We start from the raw sequence: 21,994 nt of genomic DNA on the forward strand, positions 1-21,994 counted from the left end.
GTATGCACGCTCATATAACAAATTATTTGGATGAAGTCTGCAAACTTGCAAATATGTTGTCCGGCGGGTTCGACAGTGACATATAATCATCAAGTTCCTGAGTGATGCTCAAGAAAACAATTACTGGAAAGGGCAAATTGCGTAACGGCAGCAGCGTGAGCTCAGAGGTATGTTTGACGACAGCGAGGTGGTGTTTTTGTGTCTTGAGGAAGCAATTTTCAAATGACACAACAATTAAGCTCTCTAATCAGGATGGGAGTCGTTCCCGAACAAATGTCTTCCCACATAATGCCCTAAAGAGCCCCACAACCAAGAATGAGAGGCAGACCGTGATAACTCACTGTGCCGTCGGCAGAGAAACAAACTAAAAGTAGGAAGAAAAGGACATCTTGTTCAGCAGCGGCAAAGAAAAGGTCAGGACCCCCAATGACCAAAAATAGGCATGACTTTATTTGTTTTTGTTTTCCAAAACTGCTACATAACAAACTAAAATCAATATGAATACACATGATTACAAAAATCAAAAAAAAAACAAAAAAAAAAACACCACTTGAGCGTCGATCACAATGAGAACAAACAACAGTTTTGGATTTGAATTGTGAGTGTAAAAAAAAGAAGAAAAAGAAATGTCTAGACGGCGACCGGTCCCATTCACAAGGTGGCGTGCTGAGCTAGAAAAGCTCGGATTCTATGCAGCAGCTCTTTCTTCACGCTGTCCGGTACCAGTGCTGCATCGGGGGGATAAGAAGAAGGTCAGGGTCAGGCACACACACACACAATGATGTTATTGACTGCATTATAAAAAGATGTGTCTGCTGCAACTGCATTTGTGTAAAATGCAGTTCAGAACAGCACTGTGATTCACTCAATGACTCATTATTATTATCACCACAACCAACACACACACACACACACACACACACACACACACACACACACACACACACACACACACACACACACACACACACACACACACACACACACACACACACACACACACACACACACACACACACACACACACACACACACACACACACACACACACACACACACACACACACACACACACACACACACACACACACACACACACACACACACACACACACACACACACACATACCTCGGATTGAAAGACATTGTGCCAATGTGATTATGGTCTCAGCAAACGTTGTCCAATTGTTAATAAAAAAAGAGATGCATAAAATAAAAGATTTGTTTTGAAATCAAATTTCACAAAATAATCAGAGTCTGTTTTCCCGCAGTATTGTAGAATTGTTTTATATCCTCTCGTTGTTTAAAGCTATATCATGTTCACAAAGGCTGCAATATTCCATGTTTCTTATGGCTGCACCATTGCACCAAATGGAAATATATTCTTGTTAATAGTGATTACTACATTAAGTAGCTTATATTCCTAAATGTTTAATTTAGGTCAAAGTTCGTTTCTCAATATGCGTTCTTGTCCGTACTTGTGTTCTCGTGGACTCGTGAAACGTCATCAGTCGCGGCCCAAGTACTGTTCCAATTCAAAAGTCCGCTTCTCCCAAAGTACGGTCAAAATGCCCGGATGTGACTTGATCCGCCCAGTACCCAAAGGATGCATCAGAGGAGACTTGTGCGTACTTTGGACAGCCAATATCCCACAATGCATTTCGCACCAGCGACGGGGAACAATGGCGGAGGAGAAAATACTCAACTGAAAGTTGACTTTTTCTAAATACTGTTGTTGAGTCACGGAATGTAATTAGAGGATGTTTTCAGGCGAGAAGTTATTAGTTTAAGCATCAAATCTGTTGTCGGTTTATATAGTGTTATATAGTGTTCTAGTTGTTTTAACGTTACATCTCATTGAATGTCTCTCGGAGTGGGATGAGCGCTTCAAGTAAAGTTTAACCAAAGTGTGACTGAGTTTTTACTGACTGATTTACTGACTGCCTGCCTGCCTGCCCGCCCTCCAAGAGAGTGTTTATTGTGTTCTTGAGCATTGAAAGACCCGTACCTCTGCCTTTCGGCGTGACTTCTGTGACCAGGTCCTCCACTGTGACGTGCTCCAGACCCTTTTCTTTGATCACATCTGCACGGAAGAATGAATGAGTAACGGCAGGTCCACGGAAGCCCCGTTAACACGCACAGACGCTCGCCCAACGTACCTTTACAGTGTGCTTTCAGCTGATCCTTCCACCCGCACTCCACCAGCTTTGCTCGGAGCAATTCCTTCAACCTGCGGCCACACATTAGCATTCAGTGGACATGAAGGACAACCGCCGTCTCGACAACACATTTCATGACCACACGAATCACCGAAGAGTAAAAGCTCGACTCACCGCTCCCGTTCCCCCGTTTCTATGAGCTTCTGGTTTATTGCAGCCCTCATCTGGGAGTCTTTGCTCATGATCTGTCGCAAAGCACACACGAGCAGTAGCAGCTTCTGTTGGGATCCAACGACTTCAGGGGAACGTAGCTACTGAAAAAAATGTTTTATTTAGCTAGCTATCAGGTAGGCGTTACCTTTTTCTTATTCTTTTTTGTCGAGATCGATCAGCTGGGGGAACACACGGTTCCTTCACACAAACATGCCGTCTGAAAACGTTAAAAGCGCAGAGGTTCCGCTTTGGCGGCCCTTAATTTGCCACAAACTGACAACGTCATTGATACAAAATAAAATAAAAAAGTTTCATGTATCACACTTTATCTTTGCAAGAATGCGACTTTGTTAGGACGACTAAATGTATTAAAACATGTATTGAAAAAGCTTAGAGAGAATATGAAGGAACTCAGCTCGTGTCCGCTGTAGAAATACCTCCGGGTTGCGACTAAAAACAGGAAACGTGTGACTTCCACAGCATCCTCTTGCTTCCCACCAACTTGTGGACAAGCCTGTCACAAAAACAAAGAAAAAAAAGACATGGCTGCGTCGAATTATTCCTTGAAGGTCAACAGAGAGCTGTTGGACCCCGGCTTTGAAAGTTACAGGTTATCTCTGGACGCCATACCGACGTACAGCGTTGAGCTGGATGCTGGTGAGAGAACCCGAAGCTGCAGTGCAGTTAGCTAGTGTGCTATCTGATGCACACTGGGAGCTCTGAAGAACCACCACTGTGACCACTGGGAGCTCACACAAGTACCGAGAAGATTGTTTGAATTATGCCAATAATGTAATAATAATGTTACGCCGTTGGTGACGTTGAATGCTCCTCCAGCTGTAGCCCGGTGGCTAAGTGTCAACGGTTTAGCTAACTATAAATTAGGGCAGGGCTGGACAAACTTTACAATTGTGGGCCATACATAGATTAAATATACGAATAAAGAGTCACGGGCTAAACAATGGTGTCTGTGTAGTTTCCAACCAGTGACATAAAAGCCCATGTGCAATAGAAAATAACTTTTCACTACTTTTTACACCACAAAACAGTTTGACATTACACTGGTCACTGCTGTGTCTCTTATACACAAAGTATTTATGTATATGCTGTTCTCAAACTAATGTAAGTTAATTCAATACGTTTAAATTCGAATACAGTGCCCACCTAAAATAATATGATGGTATATGTTTAAATCTGTAAATACCTTAAAACAGGCAGAAATAGCCAAATACCTGTTTTGGTTTTTGTTGATGGTCGAAGGGCCATTTGGTCAGATTATAATAAGTCTAATATTATGTAATAAACTGAACAGGAATAAATATTGATTTTGGTGCCAAGAGGTTAAGACAGACAATTATTAAGATAAATTTTTTAAATTCACAATACAAACCAACTGCCAAAGGGGCCGTGGTTGGCCCGCGGGCGATAGTTTGGCCACCCCAGATTCAGGGGGTCCCTAAGAAAAAGAGGAGTAATTTAACACAATTGTTTTTATATTACGTATTTAGTCATAGACAAAAATGATCAGCAATGCCAGTGTCACAATCTGCCACCTATTAGTCACAGACCTCGTGTTGACTAACTCTGAGATTAATGCGATGATGATATAGAGGTCCTCTGTGTTCTCCTTAATGTGCAACAGGAGTTTTGGTAATCTCACTCGTAGATTATCGAAAAGGAAAAATCCAAATGTGTGTTGCCTGTTTAGTTTTAAATGTCTGCCCCCCTCCACCCCCTCTCTTGTGCAGCTGTGGAGGAAGTGAAGCTGAAGGACACTCAGTACACCCTAGAACACATGCGCGCTTTTGGCATGTACAACTACCTCCACCTGGACCCGTGGTATGAAGACAGCGTTTTGTTTGTGGACTGCAAAGGACAGGTTCTCGGTCTCACCGTCACCCTGGTAAACCCCCACCCCTCCCTACCAATGACCAATTAATTCCTGTATGTTCCCATGTCATGTCAAATACAATGGTTGTGATTCTGATGTTGTGACAGCTGAATTGCGGGTAGACTTTAATGCACCTGACGCACCAGCAGGTGGTGACCAAATACTTGTGCAACAGCAGCATCAGCCCACGTTGTGAATTCTGATGGGATCTCAGAAGAAAACCATGTTTGCAAATCTTCCAAGCTGTTCTCTTGTTTAATATGCTCAATTAGAGACAATAAGAGAGACAGGGAGAGTGTCAGTGTTCACGGGGGAAGTTTGTATTCCTCCTTCAGGCCGCCTTATGAATCAGCGCAGAAGCTTTAAAGTTTTTGACGAGTCCTTGTGCGAATATGTAATTGACTCAAGGTGCCGATCCAAGTTCGTTACCCAAAACCAAGATCTTAAGGCGATGAGCCAAATGAGCCCGGAGACCTTTTCAGCAGAGATTTCTTTTATGTCCAGGGCATCAATGACTGTGATTAGAGATAATAGGTGGCCTGGATGACGCTCATCAGGTTGTAATCCTGTGAGACAGTATTTCGGTCTTTCAGTGGCATCATTAAATTGCCATTTTTATGAAAATGTGTGGCTCAAATTCTAATTACAATCATCACGCGGTAATTATCGTCCCTGACAAGCCTGTTCTTACGCACTTTAGCACACAGGCGGTCCACGCTGATAATGGTCTCCAAAGGCACATCATGCATCAGGTATCGAGATATATATAAAATATAAAATATATAATATGCTCCATGGCAACAATGGGGCAGCTGCTGCTCAGTCCTTTCTGAAACACTGTTAGTTCACGCAATGAGTAATTGATGCTCAGGCGGTGGCAGATCCATCCATTCATCACTAATGAGGTTCGAATCCCATGTGAGGCCAAGTCACAGGGCGGATTCCTCTCTCTTTGATGACTTCCACGTTGTTTTTATGTTATTCCGCTCCAGTGTTGAGGATACTGTCATGTGGCTTTTCGAGCAGGAAGAACATCCTGTTTTGCTGTTTGTCTTTATGTCGGATGTTAATTGCAGTTTTCTTATGGAATTAAAGTGCCCCATTCAGCATGGAAGCAGTGGCCTTTGTGTTCAAAGGCTTCCTCTGATTAAGTGTCTTTGTGAGTCATGACTGGACAGCTTTAAGAATGCAGTTCTGTAGTTCACCCAGCTCACATTGTTCAACCCCTCATTTTAGGGACAAAATATGCTTTTCTCCACTACTAGTGCTGAAACAATTAGTCGATGGACACACTCACATGTCAACTTTTTTGATAACTGAGTCACCTTTCAAGCAAAAAAAGCCGACATTTTGTTCTGATTCCTACGATTTTGGATGTATTAATGGACAAAACAAGCCCCTTAGGCTTTGAGAAATTTAAATGTTCACTTTTTCCCTATTTAATGACAATTCATAATAATAATTTATAATTAAATATAATGTAATGTTTAATCAAGAAAACAGGGTTTGACAGTAAGAGATGCCACGGGCAACCATTTTAACATGTAAGAAAAAGGGAGAGCAAATTCTGTAGTATAGAAAAAAAACTTCAAAGAATTTAGTTTCAATTTCTGTAACCACGGTGATCAGTTAGTGTTGAGCCCTGTGAAGTAATTGTTAGTTTCCTGCTCATATGAATGAGGTCAGATTGATGTGGAACAGTTCTATCTGACTGTGGTGTTGTGAATGCAGGACACCGCCCTGGGGAAGCCGAGGGAGCTCTACCGCATCCCCGCTGACTGCGGCCAGAGCGAGCATCGCCTCTGCGCGTCCCTCAGCCTCACCTCAGCGACCTGGGCGGCTCTCTCCGACGGCGCCGGCCGACTCTACCTCCTCCGCACCGGCAAGAGGGGAGACAGCTCCCATGCCAAGTGGGAAGTAAGTGTATCAGCTGGCTCGACCGCTTTACGTCACACACACAAAGATATTTGAAGGTGTGTGTTTTCCATATTGTAGACATCTTCGATAAGATATTAGGAATCAGTTGCAATGTTGTCCAGCAGTCAAGGTCAATATGTCAATTCAGTTTTATCTATGTAGCGCCTCTCAAACTAATCAAATGTCATTCAAATTGTTTACAAATGATTGCCAAGTCAAAAAGATTAAATTAAAGGAACTAATTAATAAATCAAGTTAAGAAAAAAAAATAATTCCTGAATACGTGTAGAATTAGAGCAAAATAATAAAAAAAATAAAATGTGTATAAATACTAAAACCATAGCATAAAAAACATCCAAGATACTGCATAAAGGCAGACGTAATATTGAGCATGACTAATAAAACCCATAAAATTACAATGTGAGAGTCTACCCATGACCTTTTATGGACCTCTATTGGTGAACGAGTGGATGTGCGGCAACAAAGACTGAGCACGTCCGTCTGTCTGTCATCTGCTTTCTTCGGGCCCGACACCGCTAAGTATTGGTATGTGTTCATCTTGTGATGTTATTGTCCAAAGCCAGATGTCTCAGCTACTGGTGATGTGATGAGTCAGGGCTGCACAATATATCCATTTATTAGTCATTGAGAAGTCCACCTGCGCCATAAACGCATCGCAAAATACTTTTTGATAACGGCACTTTAGAAATGTAGCGATATTTTTCAATAAAAGTTCCTTTTTCGTATTTTTTCTTTTATTCAACAAACAATTTGTGGTGCTTTAGCAGATTTTTTGAAAACGGCACAAAGGCTGATCTGAGTACACTTTAATGTCTATTATAATATCTTAATCACGATGTCCAACAACGTTGTCGCATATTTTAATAAATAAATCTTCAAAGTCCCACAGGAGCAGTATTCATCGTAATAAACAAAGTTATTATTATGATGGGGACAAATACGCTTGTCTACGCTTGTCACTTTTGATGGGGCCATGCCAATGTTTAATATTTGTGTCATCTCTAAAACTGTTAAAGCAGTTGAAGGACGAGGCTGGAGATAATTGCATGTCATCCTCTCTCTCTCTCCCCCATCCAATAAAGCAGAAAAAAAATTAAAAATCGAAAAATAAGCCATGTGAAAAGAGCAAAAACAATAGTGAATTGATCTTATTATAGAGGACTGTCTCTGTACCCAAAGCCTGATGAAGCGTATTCCTCCGAGGCTTCTTCTGTGGTGACACTTTTAGATCAGGATGCATATGTGGTTGCTTCCTGTTATTTTTGCTCTTTACTCTTCCTCTCCGCAGTATTCGTAGACCTGTTTTATTGAAGAATTACATAATATATATATATATATATATATATTTGAAATATCAATATAAACAATAAAGCATTATCTATCGACGTCAGAATGAACCAAGACTCATGTTTAGTAATCCAGGGAGTGTATAGCCTTTTAAATGCGCTCTTGCATTTTGAAATGTCCTGTTATTTAGCATATATACATACACTTGTCAAAAGAGGCATTTTTATGAACCTTGTAGTAATGAGAGATCTTTGATCAGATTAGGCTTTGTGCACTTTATCCTGTTGCAGTTGGGATTTGGCTTCAAATGAGAGTTCCCCCGTGATATTATTCTGGAAGCAGAGTTCAAGAGTGAATTTGTGATGAAGATTCGAGCCCTCGAGTCAGTCCAATGTTCTAACTTTAAGTCTCGGCGCTCGGGGATCTTTCCTCGTGGTCTGTGGACCGGACTCATAAACAGGATATTGTCATTGATACTAATCAAATACAGCAGACTTTATAAAGGAGAGGTGGTCTGCCTTGTCTGAATACTGAATAGTTAAATGTACTTGATTTAAGGTTGCTGGGGAAATTACTTTGTATATCTTGAGGTTAATACACATGTTGGGGTGATTGTGCCTCAGCATATAATAATAATAATAATAATAATCCATTTAATTTATATAGTGCTTTTCTAGATACTCAAAGACCCTTTACATTATACACCGTAGACACAGCTACGGGGAGCAATGCAGGGTTAAGTGTCTTGCTCAAGGACATATCGACTAGGGCAGGGATTGAACTGCCAACCCCTTGATTGAAAGACAGGCATGCTAACCACTGACCCATAGTCGCCCCGAATAGAGCAGCTCGTCCTCCAATCAGAAGGTCGGCGGTACGATCCCCGGCTCCTCCGGTCCATGTCGATGTGTCCTCCCTAAGCCGTGCCATCGGTGTGTGAATGCTGAGGTAAAATGATGGGCAGGTGCCCCCCCCCCCCCCCAGTCCTTTAACCATTTACCAAGTCCAATACGTGGAGCTGGCTGACAATATTCAGTCTTTAAAGAGACCAACCTATAACCAAATATAATTTTGACTCAAAGTAGTTTCAGGGTGACGGACAAATGCAAAAGTATATCTCTTTCTAAATGTTGGCGCCATCTTTGCTCCGTGGCACATTTCCTGATCAAATTAGCGTCGACACATTTGCCGGTGACATTGTAAACAATCATCCCACTCATTAAGTGTGTATCATTTGCGGTGTGAAGTGGCACCTCAGCCCCTTAAGATAAATGTTCCATGTTCTTATTTTAGCGCAGGTGGCCTGCCGTGGTGATCTCTCGTTGCTCGTGCTGAACAGACGCTTCTATTAAATCCAACTGAAGCGCGGCCAAAGTAAAACCGCTTGTCGCGGTTGAAGAGATGTAAACTCGAGGGGTTTGGCTGCAGCTCACGATTGTCTTCATTATTGTTTAAAAGCGTCAAAATGCTGTGAAATAGTTAAATATTGTAGGTTTTGGTTTTACAATTTACGGTGATATCAAATGAAGAAGAGCACGAGTGCTTCATTTGAATACTGAATAGCTATAGTAGTATTATTTCAGATAGTCAGAGGAATATATTTGTACATGATATTTAGTTTCTTCTCACCAAATTGAGCCAGATTACCACACTTGCATAATCTGCATTCACTTCTATGAAAACGTAACGCTTCATTGTATTGACGGCGATGCCAGCTGACAGATTGTGTTGGTTGGTTCCCGTAGCCCCTGTTCAGTGAGGACACGGGGGAGCCTTTCACCGTCCTCCACAGCGTCTCGCATGTCCCGGAGGGAGTCCACACCATGGAGGTCCTGCTGCTCCGCATCCAGAAGGACCCGCAGGAAACCAAAGGGAGTGGATACTCGGTGTCTCTGGAGTGGATCACAGTCGCCAGCACCGCAGGACAAGGTGGGTGGCTCGCCGGCCCATCATCATTTCAGTAATTGAGCATTAAGTCAAATGAGACGAGACGAGCGTGTCATACATAATTAGATTATTAGACATTTAAAGCCTGTTATTTAGTTTTCGTGTCCATGTTTACAATATTCCCACCCAGCAGACGACACAGTTCTTTGTTAATCAAGCCGCACTAGGAGGTTAGTCATGCTGTAATTATCATGTTCCGGATGAGATTAGTGTACTCTAAAGCAAACATTGGCAAGAAGAAGTTTCATTAAAGTTCTCTGAGTCATGATGCAAAGATTGGAGAAAAAAACCCAGACGCAGCCTTTGGAGATCCTCTTTCTCATTAAGATGGATTTAAACATGCAGCCCTTTGATATCTGCGAGCTGTAGAATAACCTTTTGTTGTTTGTTTAGTGTCTCCATGTTTGACTAAATCTATATTTTGTCAATGATTTACTTGTTATCTAGCTTTGCAATCTTTCCCGAATATCTCTGTAGAGGGGAAAAGCTAAAGCTAAATAAAAACCGTAACCCTCACTTTTACAACAGGCTCCAGATGCGCTATATTTAGTTCAGAGAGCTGACAGCTGACGGAACAAAAGATTATTTATTCCACTTTCCTCTGCTGTGACGGAAGCGACTGGAACTCTTGGGAGTCCAATGAAATACACGAGACATGTCAATGATGCTGCAGCTCCTCTTGGTCTCCGTCCGAGTCTAACGCCAGACATGGTTGCGTCACACCTTTCGGTTTTGGTTTCCGCGTGCAGGTCAGGAGAAGAAGTACGAGGTGAAGAAGAGGAGGGTCCTCACGGGGAAGTCGGTGCCTCACTACGCCGCGGTGGAGCCGCAGGGGAAGGGGCTCATGGTGGCCTCTGACAAACCGTTTGCCTTCACGCATGTGGACGGTCGCCCTGTGGAGCCGCCCCACCCAGAGCCCATGGAGGTGGAGAAGACAGGTGGGTCAGAGGTACAGGAACAAATTGTGAAATACAATTTTTAAAGGAAGAAATATGCCCTAATCCACGGGTAATGTGTGGCATAAAATAAAAAGAATTCCAATTCCAAAAATAAAATACAATTAGAAACTTTGCAGTTATTATGGGCTGCTACATTATTAAAATATACCAACAAGGTGACTTGACACATAATGAGCCCAAACAGCTAAATGACATGTAATGTAATGTAAAAAACAATAAGTGGTGCAAATCTCACTCCCCTGTGTTAAGGTGAAACCACTTCTTCGTGAGAGTGCATATTATTATAATGCTGATATGTTTAAATCCAATTCCAGCATTTTTGGTCTTTAACTCAGTGCCACAATTCCTTTCAGACAGACTGTCTCTCTTTGTCGAAAGATTTTGTTCAGAGTTGCGACATCACATCAGAATCTGACTGTCAGTCTGTTTCAGACTTTGAGAAAACACTAAAAGAGGTTTTTTGGCATTGATCCTATTTATAGCGAGAAATTGCAATCTTTCTTTTTCTTGTTGAAATCACAGTCTGAAACCGGCCAAAGAGCGAACCAGTCTGTCTGTAAAAGCGTTGAAACAAAGGGAAACACAAACATCGTCTGGACTCTGAGCTGCTGCCTCCACAAAAAACATGGTATCACCACGCCACTCACTTCTTGACGGCTTCTGGTTGATATTCATCATTAGTTGTTTTCTGTCCTTTCCAGAGGCACTGACTAGCTGGGTTGTAGCCATAGAAACGCTTGAGCAGGCAGCAGAATATTCCCAATCAGACTGGGGTCTCTGTCATCTGGTCATCTGTCTCCGTGCACTTGGATACATTTCCAGGCCATTTATTTCCGCTTGTACGGCCGTTGTTTGTCCGACAGAGCCACACCATAATCATTCTCCCCTCATATGCAGGAAAAAATACGGGATTTATGTCTAGGCCTACAATTTATATAATTGTTATATAGTATACTGATATTGATACTTACCGGTACTTGAGCCCAAAGGGGTCGTCAGCCAACAGTCCAAATCCAAAAGGTTTGAAAAGTAGCAAGTTCTCATGATTTAGAGGCTGGACTTTCTTGCCGAGACTTGGATGAGAAGATTGATACCACTCGTGTCTGTACAATAAATATCGACAGGGTAAAGTCTGGAGAAGGTTAGTTTAGCTTAGCATAAATACTTAAAGAGCGAGCATCCATGGACAGCAGTGTATCTTTACATACAACATGTTTGCTTTCTGCTATTTCAATGCTCCGAATATCGTATAGAGAGACTTTTGAACGTTTTTGAGCTAAAACAAACGTTCATATCCAACTGGGTTGTATTCCTTTTACTCGTTTCTAGTGACAGCCTTAAAACAACCGTGAGAGTGTGAGAGTGTGAAAGAGTGTGACAGTGTGACAGTGTGAGTGTGTGTTGATGATGCAGAAGCGGAATAATGGCCGCTTTTTAGCCAATCCTTTTATCAGCGCTCTGCCTTTCTCCTTTCGGAGTGGATTTAGGTGTCAAGAGGGGAGGCATCTTCAAAGAGGCTTGAACGTGATGAGAGAGGAGATACAAAGGTGGGAGGAGAGACGGAGGTCACGTAATGGTGCGCTGATGGAAACGAGGTGTACATATGCATGTGGTACAGATACTGTAGAGAGGAAGTCTCTGAAATATCACAATAATCACAGAAACCCAAAAACACTCCGAAAGCACCAAAGTGTGTCTCTGGGTGACTTCTGTAAGTAGTTACGGTGCCAGGTTGGCATCATGTGTGTCTTTTCATCAGCTCGGCCAACAGAGAAGTTAAAATGATGAACACCGGAGGGGTAAGGAAAAGACTGGGGAAAGAAATGAACGTCTCCCGTCTCCCTTTCTCATTAGTTTCTTTGTGGATTCAGTCGTCGACAACAAACGGTGATGATGAACACGTCTCGGTGTCTCACATCACTGTCAGATATACGGAGAAGGTCTGTTGGTTCGGAGCATCATAATTGGACCAATTTCGGTGCTCAGTGCCAGTAATCACAGAGTGAGTGTGTTCAATGACAGTATACTGGCACAGAGCTTTCTCTATACGAGTGTCTGCCTTATCGAAATAACTTACACAATTATTGTTGTTTTTTATTGATCATAGTCATAATGCGGGTCTGTATCAAAGCATCTATAATTTTCTTTAGTTGACAGCTAACTGTATAATTCAGAATAGAAGAACACCTTTCTAAAGTCAGCATGCTGTCTTCGCTAAAGTACTTCCTATACAAAACAAAACACTATAATCATCCTTTACTTTAGTAAAAAGCATCAATACAACAATGTAAAATATAATATCTGAGTTTTATTAGCTAAATGCACTAAGTATGTAAGTACGTACTGTAGGTTTTCAAACTGATCAACGTATTTGTTTGGCAGAACAATGGCCCCTGTGACCAATATTATACATAACGCTGTTAGTGCTAAAGCTAGGGTTGCTAATCTTGAGAAACTAGCAAGAGTAGACTACATCTTAAAAACTCTTTTCCAATAAAAGTAGCCAGCAGCTAGATCTGCCAGAAGGTCGCTAAGTCGGCAACACTGACCTTCAATTATTTTCATGAACGTACAAAACCAACATGGCTGCCGTTAGTACTCACAGCTGTTTAGCTAGCAGCTTGTGGAAGCCCGTCCAATCATTTATCTTTCTTCTCTAATTGTACCTTTTTGAGCCTCATTATTTAAATGAATACATATATGCTGAGCAGTAAAATGGACAATATTTGCATTTGGAAAGGAGAGAGGAGTCCCTGTATTTTGCCTCTACGCTGCATCATCAGATAGCAGGAAGCTTTTCACCCGTCGCTAGAAAATAATGTGTCAATCTCTTCTGATCGGCTAACGGATGGAAATCTTGGAAGGGACTTTATTTCAGAAGTGTTTGTCGGTGAACAACCTCTGACTCCTTCTTGTCTCCCTTTTATAATGACGTACTTGGCAGGAAAAGTCATTTTCATAAGTCATCTGTGGACTGTGAAGCGAGAAGTTAAAGAAGGACACAAGGCCGGCTTTTTATGCATTTTCCAACAAGGCTCGGAACACAAAAACGTCCGCTCTCATTCAACCCCGCCAGCAATATTTAAAAGGCAACAATATCTCTGTGCGCACAGCACGGTAAAGGTCTCATCACTGAGTACTAATACAATCATTCGGTTATGGATCACAGCATGGAGGCCTGTGGAGGTGCTGAGTCAGAGGCAACAGACACATTGGCTTCTTAACAATGTGGGCAACGGTGAGAACGGATCTGTTCCTTGTGCAGAAGCGTCTGTCATGTTCGTAAAACAGAAAGAAGGGAACTTGTAAAAGAAGTGGTTGAGTGCCGATGCCTGAACTAATTCACTGTTGTGTTTTAAATCACTCGTAACTTATTACACTGTAAAAAAAAGAAAGAAAAAAAAAAACAAGTCTGCAGCGATACTCCTAAACAAAGCCGGGGAATTAAAATAAATGTTTCCCATGATTGATTGACAAGATTTTCTTTATTCAAGTAAGAGCAGTTGCACAAAATAGCTTTATTTACCGGAGCGATGTTATGAATAAAAAGCACATGAATCAGCAGCCGGCTTGGGTGAACTCTCAGAGCAGCTAGCGTGTTCCTTGGCCGATGGCCAATGTTGCACTAAATTGAATTGAGGTCCGTGAACAGGCATTTGCGGCATGATTCTCACCAGCAGATGAACATGACTAAAACCTCTCGGATCCACTGTTAGCCGAGCTGTCAGTTATGATGTGGAAATAATGATTGAAGTGAATTAATGCAAGTAGCAAAGCCCAAAAAAGTTCTGACAGGTGAAAATGTCAAATTGTCGGCTTAATAGCTTCGCCGTGAGCTCGGCCCTCCTAGCCCCCCATGCGGGATTGTAATTCATTTATTTTAATAGTCTCCCGTCTGCAGTGTCGCGGAATATTCAGAATTCATTCCCCTCAACTCCTGCGCTGCATCAGATGTTTTATGGATGACTCTAACCACCGGCACAGGGCCGTCATTAACTTTACCGTTGCGGTCCTCTCTCTCCCAGATCCCATTTACTTCTGGCAGCAGACGGCGGAGGACGTCACGGCGTGCGTGCGCATGCCCGAGGGTGTCACCAAAGAGGAGGTGCAGTTCAGGCTGACGGCAGACCGCATCAGGCTCGGGGTTCAGGGCTTCCCTTCGATCCTGGAGGGCCAGCTGCACTCGTCTGTAGACCCAGAGGCCAGCGCCTGGATCATCAAGGATGACAAAAGGTGTGCAGAGTTGTTGTTTCTCTATTGTTCTTTGAGCTTCCCTTAATAAGTACGTACTGTTGCATGCAGTACGCACATTCAATTGGGACACACTGCTTCCTCTTAACATTGCACCTTGAACTTTGACCCCATCGCTAAGGATTGTTGGTCAGAATAGTCAGAAAATCCTGCTAGACTACATATTGCAACATGTGACCCAATTGACTATAACATCCTGTTTTTGTTTTTGGCAGACTGCATTTGACACACTATGTATTGGGACCAGGTGGCAAACTCTGGTTCTGCCAAGTGAAGTCAATGAGGAAGTGTCATAAAACTTGCATTCTCTCTACTGTCCATCAGGGGGCGACTCCTCTGGTTTGCCCTATGAGAAAATGACTCTACTTCTCTTGATTTATTCCCTCAGTAAACATTGTAAACATAAGTTTATGGTCTCAATCTCTATTCAAGTCTTCTTCAATAGTATGAAGAAAGGTATGGACCATTTAGAGTCAAACAGACCATAAAGCAGAGGATGCTTCAGGGCGGACCTTACTGTGATTGACGACCTCATATCCAAACCATAACTTTTAACATACCGCATGGAATCTGAACCCCATGAATGTCCGAACAGAGAATGTGTGTGAACATCGACATGTTCTGAGCTTGACTCTTGAATCATATCAGTTTCACTGACCAGCGTAATGGAATTGTTTATTTACAGGTTTCCAACTCAATTGAGGGCTGTAGAGGGCTGCATGGTGGTGTGGTGGCTGTAAAATGACATGCAGCTTAGGTCAATTGGTGACTCCTAAATTGCCCGTCGGTCTGAATGTGAGCGTGAATGATTGTTTTGTTTTTTTAATTGAAAAGTATCTCAAGAGGGTTGATTTCCTCCTCGCCCAGAGAGTACATTTGAAAAGGGTTCAGTGGTTAATATTTTCATGATTTCCTCTTTCTTTCTTTTTTTCTTCTTTTTTCCTCACTTAGATTTAGTTTGACACTGAGCAGCAGAACCCCTCTGTAAATTGCCTGGTAACAGTGTCCTCGCGGTGTCTTTCTCTCTATGCTAATTGGTCCCAGGTAACGAGTCCGACCCGGAGAGCTTCAAGAAGCCTCACACACTGAATCGCTGGCGAAGCGTCACCTCGCTCACAGCGCTGTCAGAGGAATCCTCTCATTCGCTCTCAATCTGGCACCCGGAGCATCGGAAATGAGTATTGTCTCAAAAGTGATGCAACCACATAATCGGCCAATCGGTATCACTGTTGGTATCGTGTCGCCACGCCCTGTTGAACACCCGATTCAGGGGGACACGTTGTCCTGGTGGAGCAGCTCCTTTTTATTACTTTTGAAAAAAATGACATCCAGTGGGATTCATTGTTCCAGTAAAAAAACAACAAGAAGGCCAGGGCACCTTTCACGAGCATCGGCTCTATTAATCCAGTCGTCAATATGAGTTGAGTCATATCCTCCACTTTCAAACCTTTCAGATGTAACAGGAAACGGAGACCGGAGAGCTTTGGTCTCCGTTTCCTGTTTTCTTCAATAAGAGTCCTTCAAAGCTCCATTCACTATAAACACATAGCTTGTGTGTTAGCCTTGATACCTTTTTAAGTGTGTGTGTGAGTGTGTGAGTGAGTGGGTGGGGAGAGAGAGAGAGAGAGTTTGTCTGTGTCTGTTACTCGTGTGCAGAAAGAAAAATCTATAAATAATATTGTTCAGATAAAGAACTATGAGGTGGATATGAGTGTTTCATCCAGCACCGTTTTCTACATTTTTCATTCAGAATGATCAAGGACGTAGTGTTCTGACATTCAGTGCATAGTGGCCCTTTCACACATTCATACTGGCTATTGACTGATTTTCCATAGACGCGTGAAGAATGTATTAGTTTCCTGTGTGGAAATGTAGCTGAGAGAAGTGCATGTGTGTGTGTGTGTGTGTGTGTGTGTGTGTGTGTGTGTGTGTGTGTGTGTGTGTGTGTGTGTGTGTGTGTGTGTGTGTGTGTGTGTGTGTGTGTGTGTGTGTGTGTGTGTGTGTGTGTGTGTGTGTGTGTGTGTGTGTGTGTGTGTGTGTGTATTCAGACTGGATGTCCTCCTACAATGTAAATACCTCAAATGCTCCTATTGTTTGTGTTATGCATGTTTTTCCATACTAATGGGTTCTGCTCTTTGTAAACGGACAGCTGAGCCCCATCCTGCGTTCCTTTTGTCAGGAGCTGAATTAAGACGCTGCCCTTTGTGACTCTCCGATATCTCGCCACTATTTGCCTGGATATAGAGCCTGTTTCAAAACGTACAGCAGCACAATAGATTATGAATGATATTTGCATTTGAAGGCCCGTGTTGCCGTTCTTGAGTTGTGTCCTGTGAAAGTAGCGGGTTGACTTTTGTTATACCTTTTTAAAAGAAATCTCTTTTCTGCTCTCTGCTGGTAGAACTAAAACCCAAAGTCATTTTAATACATCTGAGGTTCAAAGTCATACATTAAACTTTCCTCAAGATTACCATCCATAAAGTCCAGTAGGGGGCTTCGCCTGTAACCCGGGTTACAATATCGTAACCTTCTTTTGAGCTATTTATATCCTGCAAACGCTGAAGGCTGAACCAAATGACATTTGATAAAGGATTCAGTCCTGGTAAAATCCTGATTACATGCTGTTGAGCCCTAAATTAAAGAAAACTAGTTCCAAGGCTCATTGGTTTACATAACCGCAGAAATAAACTGCATTTTAATAGCACTGTTCTAAACACACGATGTTTAAAAGATGAAAAGGTAGATAGAAGACAAAATATCAGATGAGGGGGAAAAAAAGATGTATACGTCATAAAGGAAAAGTAACACAATTATTACAGTTTAATTATTTCAATATCATTATCATTCCAAACTATACAATTAACTCAGATATATTTAAATGATTATTATTTAGTTTGCGTTCAGACTTTTCTTATTTCTCTTCTAATAGTTCCCACATGTGATGCAGTCAGAACGGTACATTCCGCCCTGTTCCGTGGACCACAATGCATTGCAGAGAGCCCGATACGTTCAGTCCCAGCTCATCGAGCTCTCCTCGCCCAATGGAGAACTATTCGTGAATATGCTCAGAACACAGGGGAAATGTGAGGTGAAATATTGTTGGGGAGAATGCACAAATGCAAACGTATCATGTAGAAATAAATCAAGAAAGAAAAGGAAAATGTTATTCTGATTTTATTCTAATTCTCTCATAATATGGTTTGGATCCATAAAGAGCTTCATTACCATCATTTAGTGAAACAATTAGTGAGAGTGAACAGGCTCACGTGTCCTTGTGTTTAAGCAAGTGTATCGAGTTGATGGTTCGAAAGACATAATAACATTATTCAGACTCCGATGAGCTGCATATGATCTGAAATGTTTGTGTACGGTAATAAATGTAACTGAGAGACAATTGTTGAAGTTAGCCACGTAGAAACAATCAATGGTGGCAGCATTTATTAGATTTTTTAAAATAATTTTTATAAGGATGTCTGTGACAATGTATGTGATTGTAAAAAGAAAATAATAATAATAAAATCTGTGGGGACAAAATATTTTCACAATAGAGTAATCCGCCAATAACGTTGTTCTCAATCAGCTCATTGTTAGCTCCGCCCTTCACAACGACCTTGAGCTCAATGGAAATCCATCAAAGGTCTCGACTGTCCAAAATGCAAGTTTTCACATTTTAGAACCTAGAACCATCACATGTTTGGCATTCCTGCTTGGAAAAAAAACGTGACTGTCAAAACAGTTAATGAATTGTTCTATTGATAACCTAATTGATTGATCGACCAATCGTAGAAACACCTTAATACAGTGAAGACTCCTTCTGTGGAACCTCCCTCTTATCACAAACTGAGGCTGCGATGATGTTGGTAGATAATGACATTGTGTTATGTTGATGTGTCACGACTGGTTTGAAGCATACGCACAGATGTCTACCTGTAATGTTGTTTACTGGTTGATTGCATCATTCTCATTCCCCGTACACCGGTTTGCGATTCGGTTAATAAAAATCGTGCTCTCGGGCAATTTCTGAAAAGTGTTACAAAGTCATATGAGAGCCTCGTGGCTTCTGGCAAATCAGTAAGTGAGCTTTTGCTTCATCATTTCCATATGTATATGACTTGTTGATCGTCAGCACTTTGAATGAGAAGGGACCTGTTTTTATTTGTGTTTGTGCTCATGTGTCTGTGTGTCCTCAGCCTGGAGGTGACCCTGCAGAAACTCACCGAGGGCCCGCTGTGGTCGGAGCTGTTGACGGGGGACAAGAGAGGAGAGTACGTGGTGAGCGACGAGCAAGCTGCCCTCCTCCACGAGAGACTGACCTTCCTCACCTCGGAAGACTTGGTAGGCTCACGCTGGCAACTCCACACGCCGTCGTTCATCTGTGCCGTCGCTACAGCAAAGACCGCGAAAGGCGCATGAAAATACCCCAAACTCTACGCAGTAGCTGTGCCCCGTCCGGGCTCTTACATTTAAATGGGGGCATTTTGTGTGCAAAAGATGCCATTTTGCGTTGAGCATTGCGCTGAAGAAGAAGAAGAAGAAGAAGAAGAAGAAGAAGAAGAAGAAGAAGAAGAAGAAGAAGAAGAAGAAGAAGAAGAAGAAGAAGAAGAAGAAGAAGAAGAAGAAGAAGAAGAAGAAGAAGAAGAAGAAGAAGAAGAAGAAGAAGAAGAAGAAGAAGAAGAAGAAGAAGAAGAAGAAGAAGAAGAAGAATGCAGAGACAAACAAAACAAATGGGACTAGACATTTTCTTTTTTTTTTTACATTTCTTGTTGAGTATTTGAGTGAAATTTGAAAAGGGATGTTTTTTTTTCTAAATCTATAATTTAATGGCAACTACGACATCCAGCATACCGTTTTATTTTACAGGAGATACATTTAAAATGTTGCATCTTCAGCTGACCTACTCTCTAGGTTACACTAGCAGTTGAGTAAGATGCATTAAGTGGAAGTGTACCAATTGCATACTTTCTTCCTTTTCCAGACTTAAGTATACATTTACATGATTCTTTTTAGGAAATTATTCTGAAATTGCACAACTTTTAGTATAACGCATTACCAAATTTAGTTTGGGATAAAATGCACAAATTCTACAATCCATGTTTTATTTACTTTTATTTCACAATATCAATATGTATTGTGATATAGTCCATTTTGTGAAAACTCTCTGCATACTGTCTTTCAGAGCGGGCTCAGTATTTTCAAGCTAGAGCTGAACTAGCAAACCCAATGAACCCATTGGTACCAATAGTGTCGTACGAGCGCGTCAGTAAGGGGGCTGGATCACGCTGCAAAGTTCAGCTCAGGTAAAAAAAAGTGTCGTGGTGTTTTTTGAAGGGGTTCCTTGACCTCTGAGCTCAGGGAGCCCCTTTACAGACGTGTTATTTCCCCCTATTCTAAAAAATCATTTATTTAAATGCTTCTGCAAAGAGGTCCCTAAAGAGTCTCAGAATTGCAGGAATCGGGTTTGAATGGAAAGCTGAGACTTTGTATTCATGTGTGATGATGTTAGTCCTCACAGCAGCCATTTCACATGGTGATGAAACATTTTAAACTGGACCTCAATGTATAAAATGACCTGTTGTGAGAATAACTTTTTACAATCAACACTTGAAACCAGAGACCTTGGCCATTAAGTGTCTGTATGGCTTGTAGTGACAATACGTCCAATCACAGAAACGATGCACTTCTTGCAGAAATGTCAAATGTTTTTGAAACCAAATCAGCATGAATTGTTCTAGGGGGTTCCTCGAGGTCTTGGTGTCTTCATGTGAGAGATGTTTGAGCATTTCTATCAATTCTCCAGTGGTAAAAATGAGTGTTTTAATTTAAGTCCATTCTTCTAGCTCTTTTTGGCATCCCTCCCCCCTCTGGGGCATCTCATCTCTCTCGTCCTTTCCCTCTTCAGCTTCTCTGAGTCCTCCTCTGTCTGTACACACCGTCCCACCCGGGTCACCTGAGTCACCCTCGGTCTCACGTACGACTGCAATTTTAGCCACAGCCTGTCTCGCCCTTACCCTTCATTAGTATCATCTGGATCCACTCCAGGCCCTCGGTGCAAATCAAGCCTTTTTACATGTTAATACATGCAAAACAAGTAACCATGGCCTCTTGTCTTGTTCCTCCTTTTCGATTCAGAATGGCAACCCTGACGGCGACAAGCCCCCTTGTAACTCACAGGAGCTGGAGGACTGCGATGGGTTCCCAGAAGACGGCTCGAGTCTCACACACTTTGACGGAGAATCACTCAAGCCCACTCGGGTGGTGAGTAACATCTCTCTCCTTCACGAGTTAACACTTTGATGCTCCAATCCTTTTCGAGCCTTCATGTGTTCACTCCTTCCATCCTTCATTCCCCTCGAGTCGACTGATGCTCACCGCCTTCATAAGAGCACGTACTCATTCAGCCCTTCCCCCGGTGGGCAAGCCAGCTCGGCCTTGCTTTTTAACAAGCCACTTGACCAGAGAGCTCCACAAAGGCCCAGCAGAGAAGAACCGGCACACACGCTTCCCCCCCCCGCCGTGCACATTGCATAGCAGTTTGTAATGTTTCTTTTGCTCCTCTGTAAAAGTTACCATGACATTTTTTCTTACGTTTCCTTACTTTTGGAGATGTGTGCTGACCATGTCAGTTTGTTTGCGATGTTGATTCGAACGAACTCGCCTCCATTGATGTAGACAGGGGTGTCCACAAGTCACACTTTAATCTGCAGGTGGCGAGTAAGACATGATATCAGCATTATATATTGGCCATCGGTGCTAAATATCTGCATTGGTGATTGGAAAACCCATACCTGTCAACCACTAATTACTAAACACAAAGTAGAGCTGAGACTGTTGGGAGCTTTTAAAAGTATTTTAAATAAGATAATACTTTATTATTTCCCATATGGGGAAATTCACAAATTCACACCTGATGATGGCTCTAGATAGTTATGGGATCACACACATTTTTTATAATTAATTCTCAGGGGAACATCCCAGATTTCATGACAGTCCATCCAATAGACAGTTTACTGAAAACAACAAACGTGAACCTCATGGTGGCGCTAGATAAAAAGTCAGAGGATCACCAAACTTAGTAGTTTACATCCTGTGGGCGCCACGGGTATTGAAACCAAAATGAGCACGCCATCCCAGTTGTTGAGATATTTCAGTCTGGACCAAAGGTGATGGACGAACTGACAGCCGTCGTCATGCCTACGTTCACGCACGGCTAAACAGCACTTATCATCTGGCTTGAGTCGTGAATGAGTTTGTGTGTGTCAGAATAAAATAAATGGACGTACCCTCAAGGTAGCAGATGGAGGCCTTGTCGTTTCTCTTCTAAAACAAGGGGCGTGCTGGCGAGTTGCATA

General features: G+C 42.2%; 2 protein-coding genes across 2 annotated transcripts in view; one reads left to right on the forward strand and one right to left on the reverse strand.

The window, feature by feature from the left end:
• Positions 1–421: 421 nt before the first annotated feature.
• On the reverse strand, positions 422–2,829 carry LOC117738727 (transcription and mRNA export factor ENY2). The gene is made up of 4 exons (XM_034544805.1): positions 2,334–2,829; positions 2,160–2,230; positions 2,009–2,083; positions 422–728 (listed from the first exon to the last, which is right to left on the reverse strand). The coding sequence occupies exons 1-4, from the start codon at positions 2,399–2,401 to the stop codon at positions 652–654; spliced, it is 291 nt and encodes a 96-aa protein (XP_034400696.1). The 5' UTR covers positions 2,402–2,829; the 3' UTR covers positions 422–651.
• Positions 2,800–21,994, forward strand: part of nudcd1 (NudC domain containing 1) — a 37,224-nt gene continuing 18,029 nt past the window's right edge. Inside the window, exons 1-8 of the mRNA XM_034544803.1 lie at positions 2,800–3,029; positions 4,121–4,275; positions 5,995–6,180; positions 9,234–9,417; positions 10,185–10,373; positions 14,420–14,627; positions 18,836–18,980; positions 20,775–20,900. Coding sequence (XP_034400694.1) covers positions 2,915–3,029; positions 4,121–4,275; positions 5,995–6,180; positions 9,234–9,417; positions 10,185–10,373; positions 14,420–14,627; positions 18,836–18,980; positions 20,775–20,900 — 1,308 coding nt within the window. The 5' untranslated portion in view covers positions 2,800–2,914. The remainder of the gene's footprint in view (positions 3,030–4,120; positions 4,276–5,994; positions 6,181–9,233; positions 9,418–10,184; positions 10,374–14,419; positions 14,628–18,835; positions 18,981–20,774; positions 20,901–21,994) is intronic.

The sequence above is a fragment of the Cyclopterus lumpus genome, chromosome 11 (assembly GCF_009769545.1).
Source record: "Cyclopterus lumpus isolate fCycLum1 chromosome 11, fCycLum1.pri, whole genome shotgun sequence".
Lineage (NCBI taxonomy): Eukaryota > Metazoa > Chordata > Actinopteri > Perciformes > Cyclopteridae > Cyclopterus > Cyclopterus lumpus.

Bases quoted from the DNA above. Each gene is read 5' to 3' on its own strand.
- LOC117738727 (XM_034544805.1), bottom strand. From the start codon at position 2,401: ATGAGCAAAGACTCCCAGATGAGGGCTGCAATAAACCAGAAGCTCATA. The intron at 2,231-2,333 runs GTGAGTCGAGCT...GTGTGGCCGCAG, and splicing joins GAAACGGGGGAACGGGAGCG to GTTGAAGGAATTGCTCCGAG. The intron at 2,084-2,159 runs GTACGTTGGGCG...TCTTCCGTGCAG, and splicing joins GCTGAAAGCACACTGTAAAG to ATGTGATCAAAGAAAAGGGT.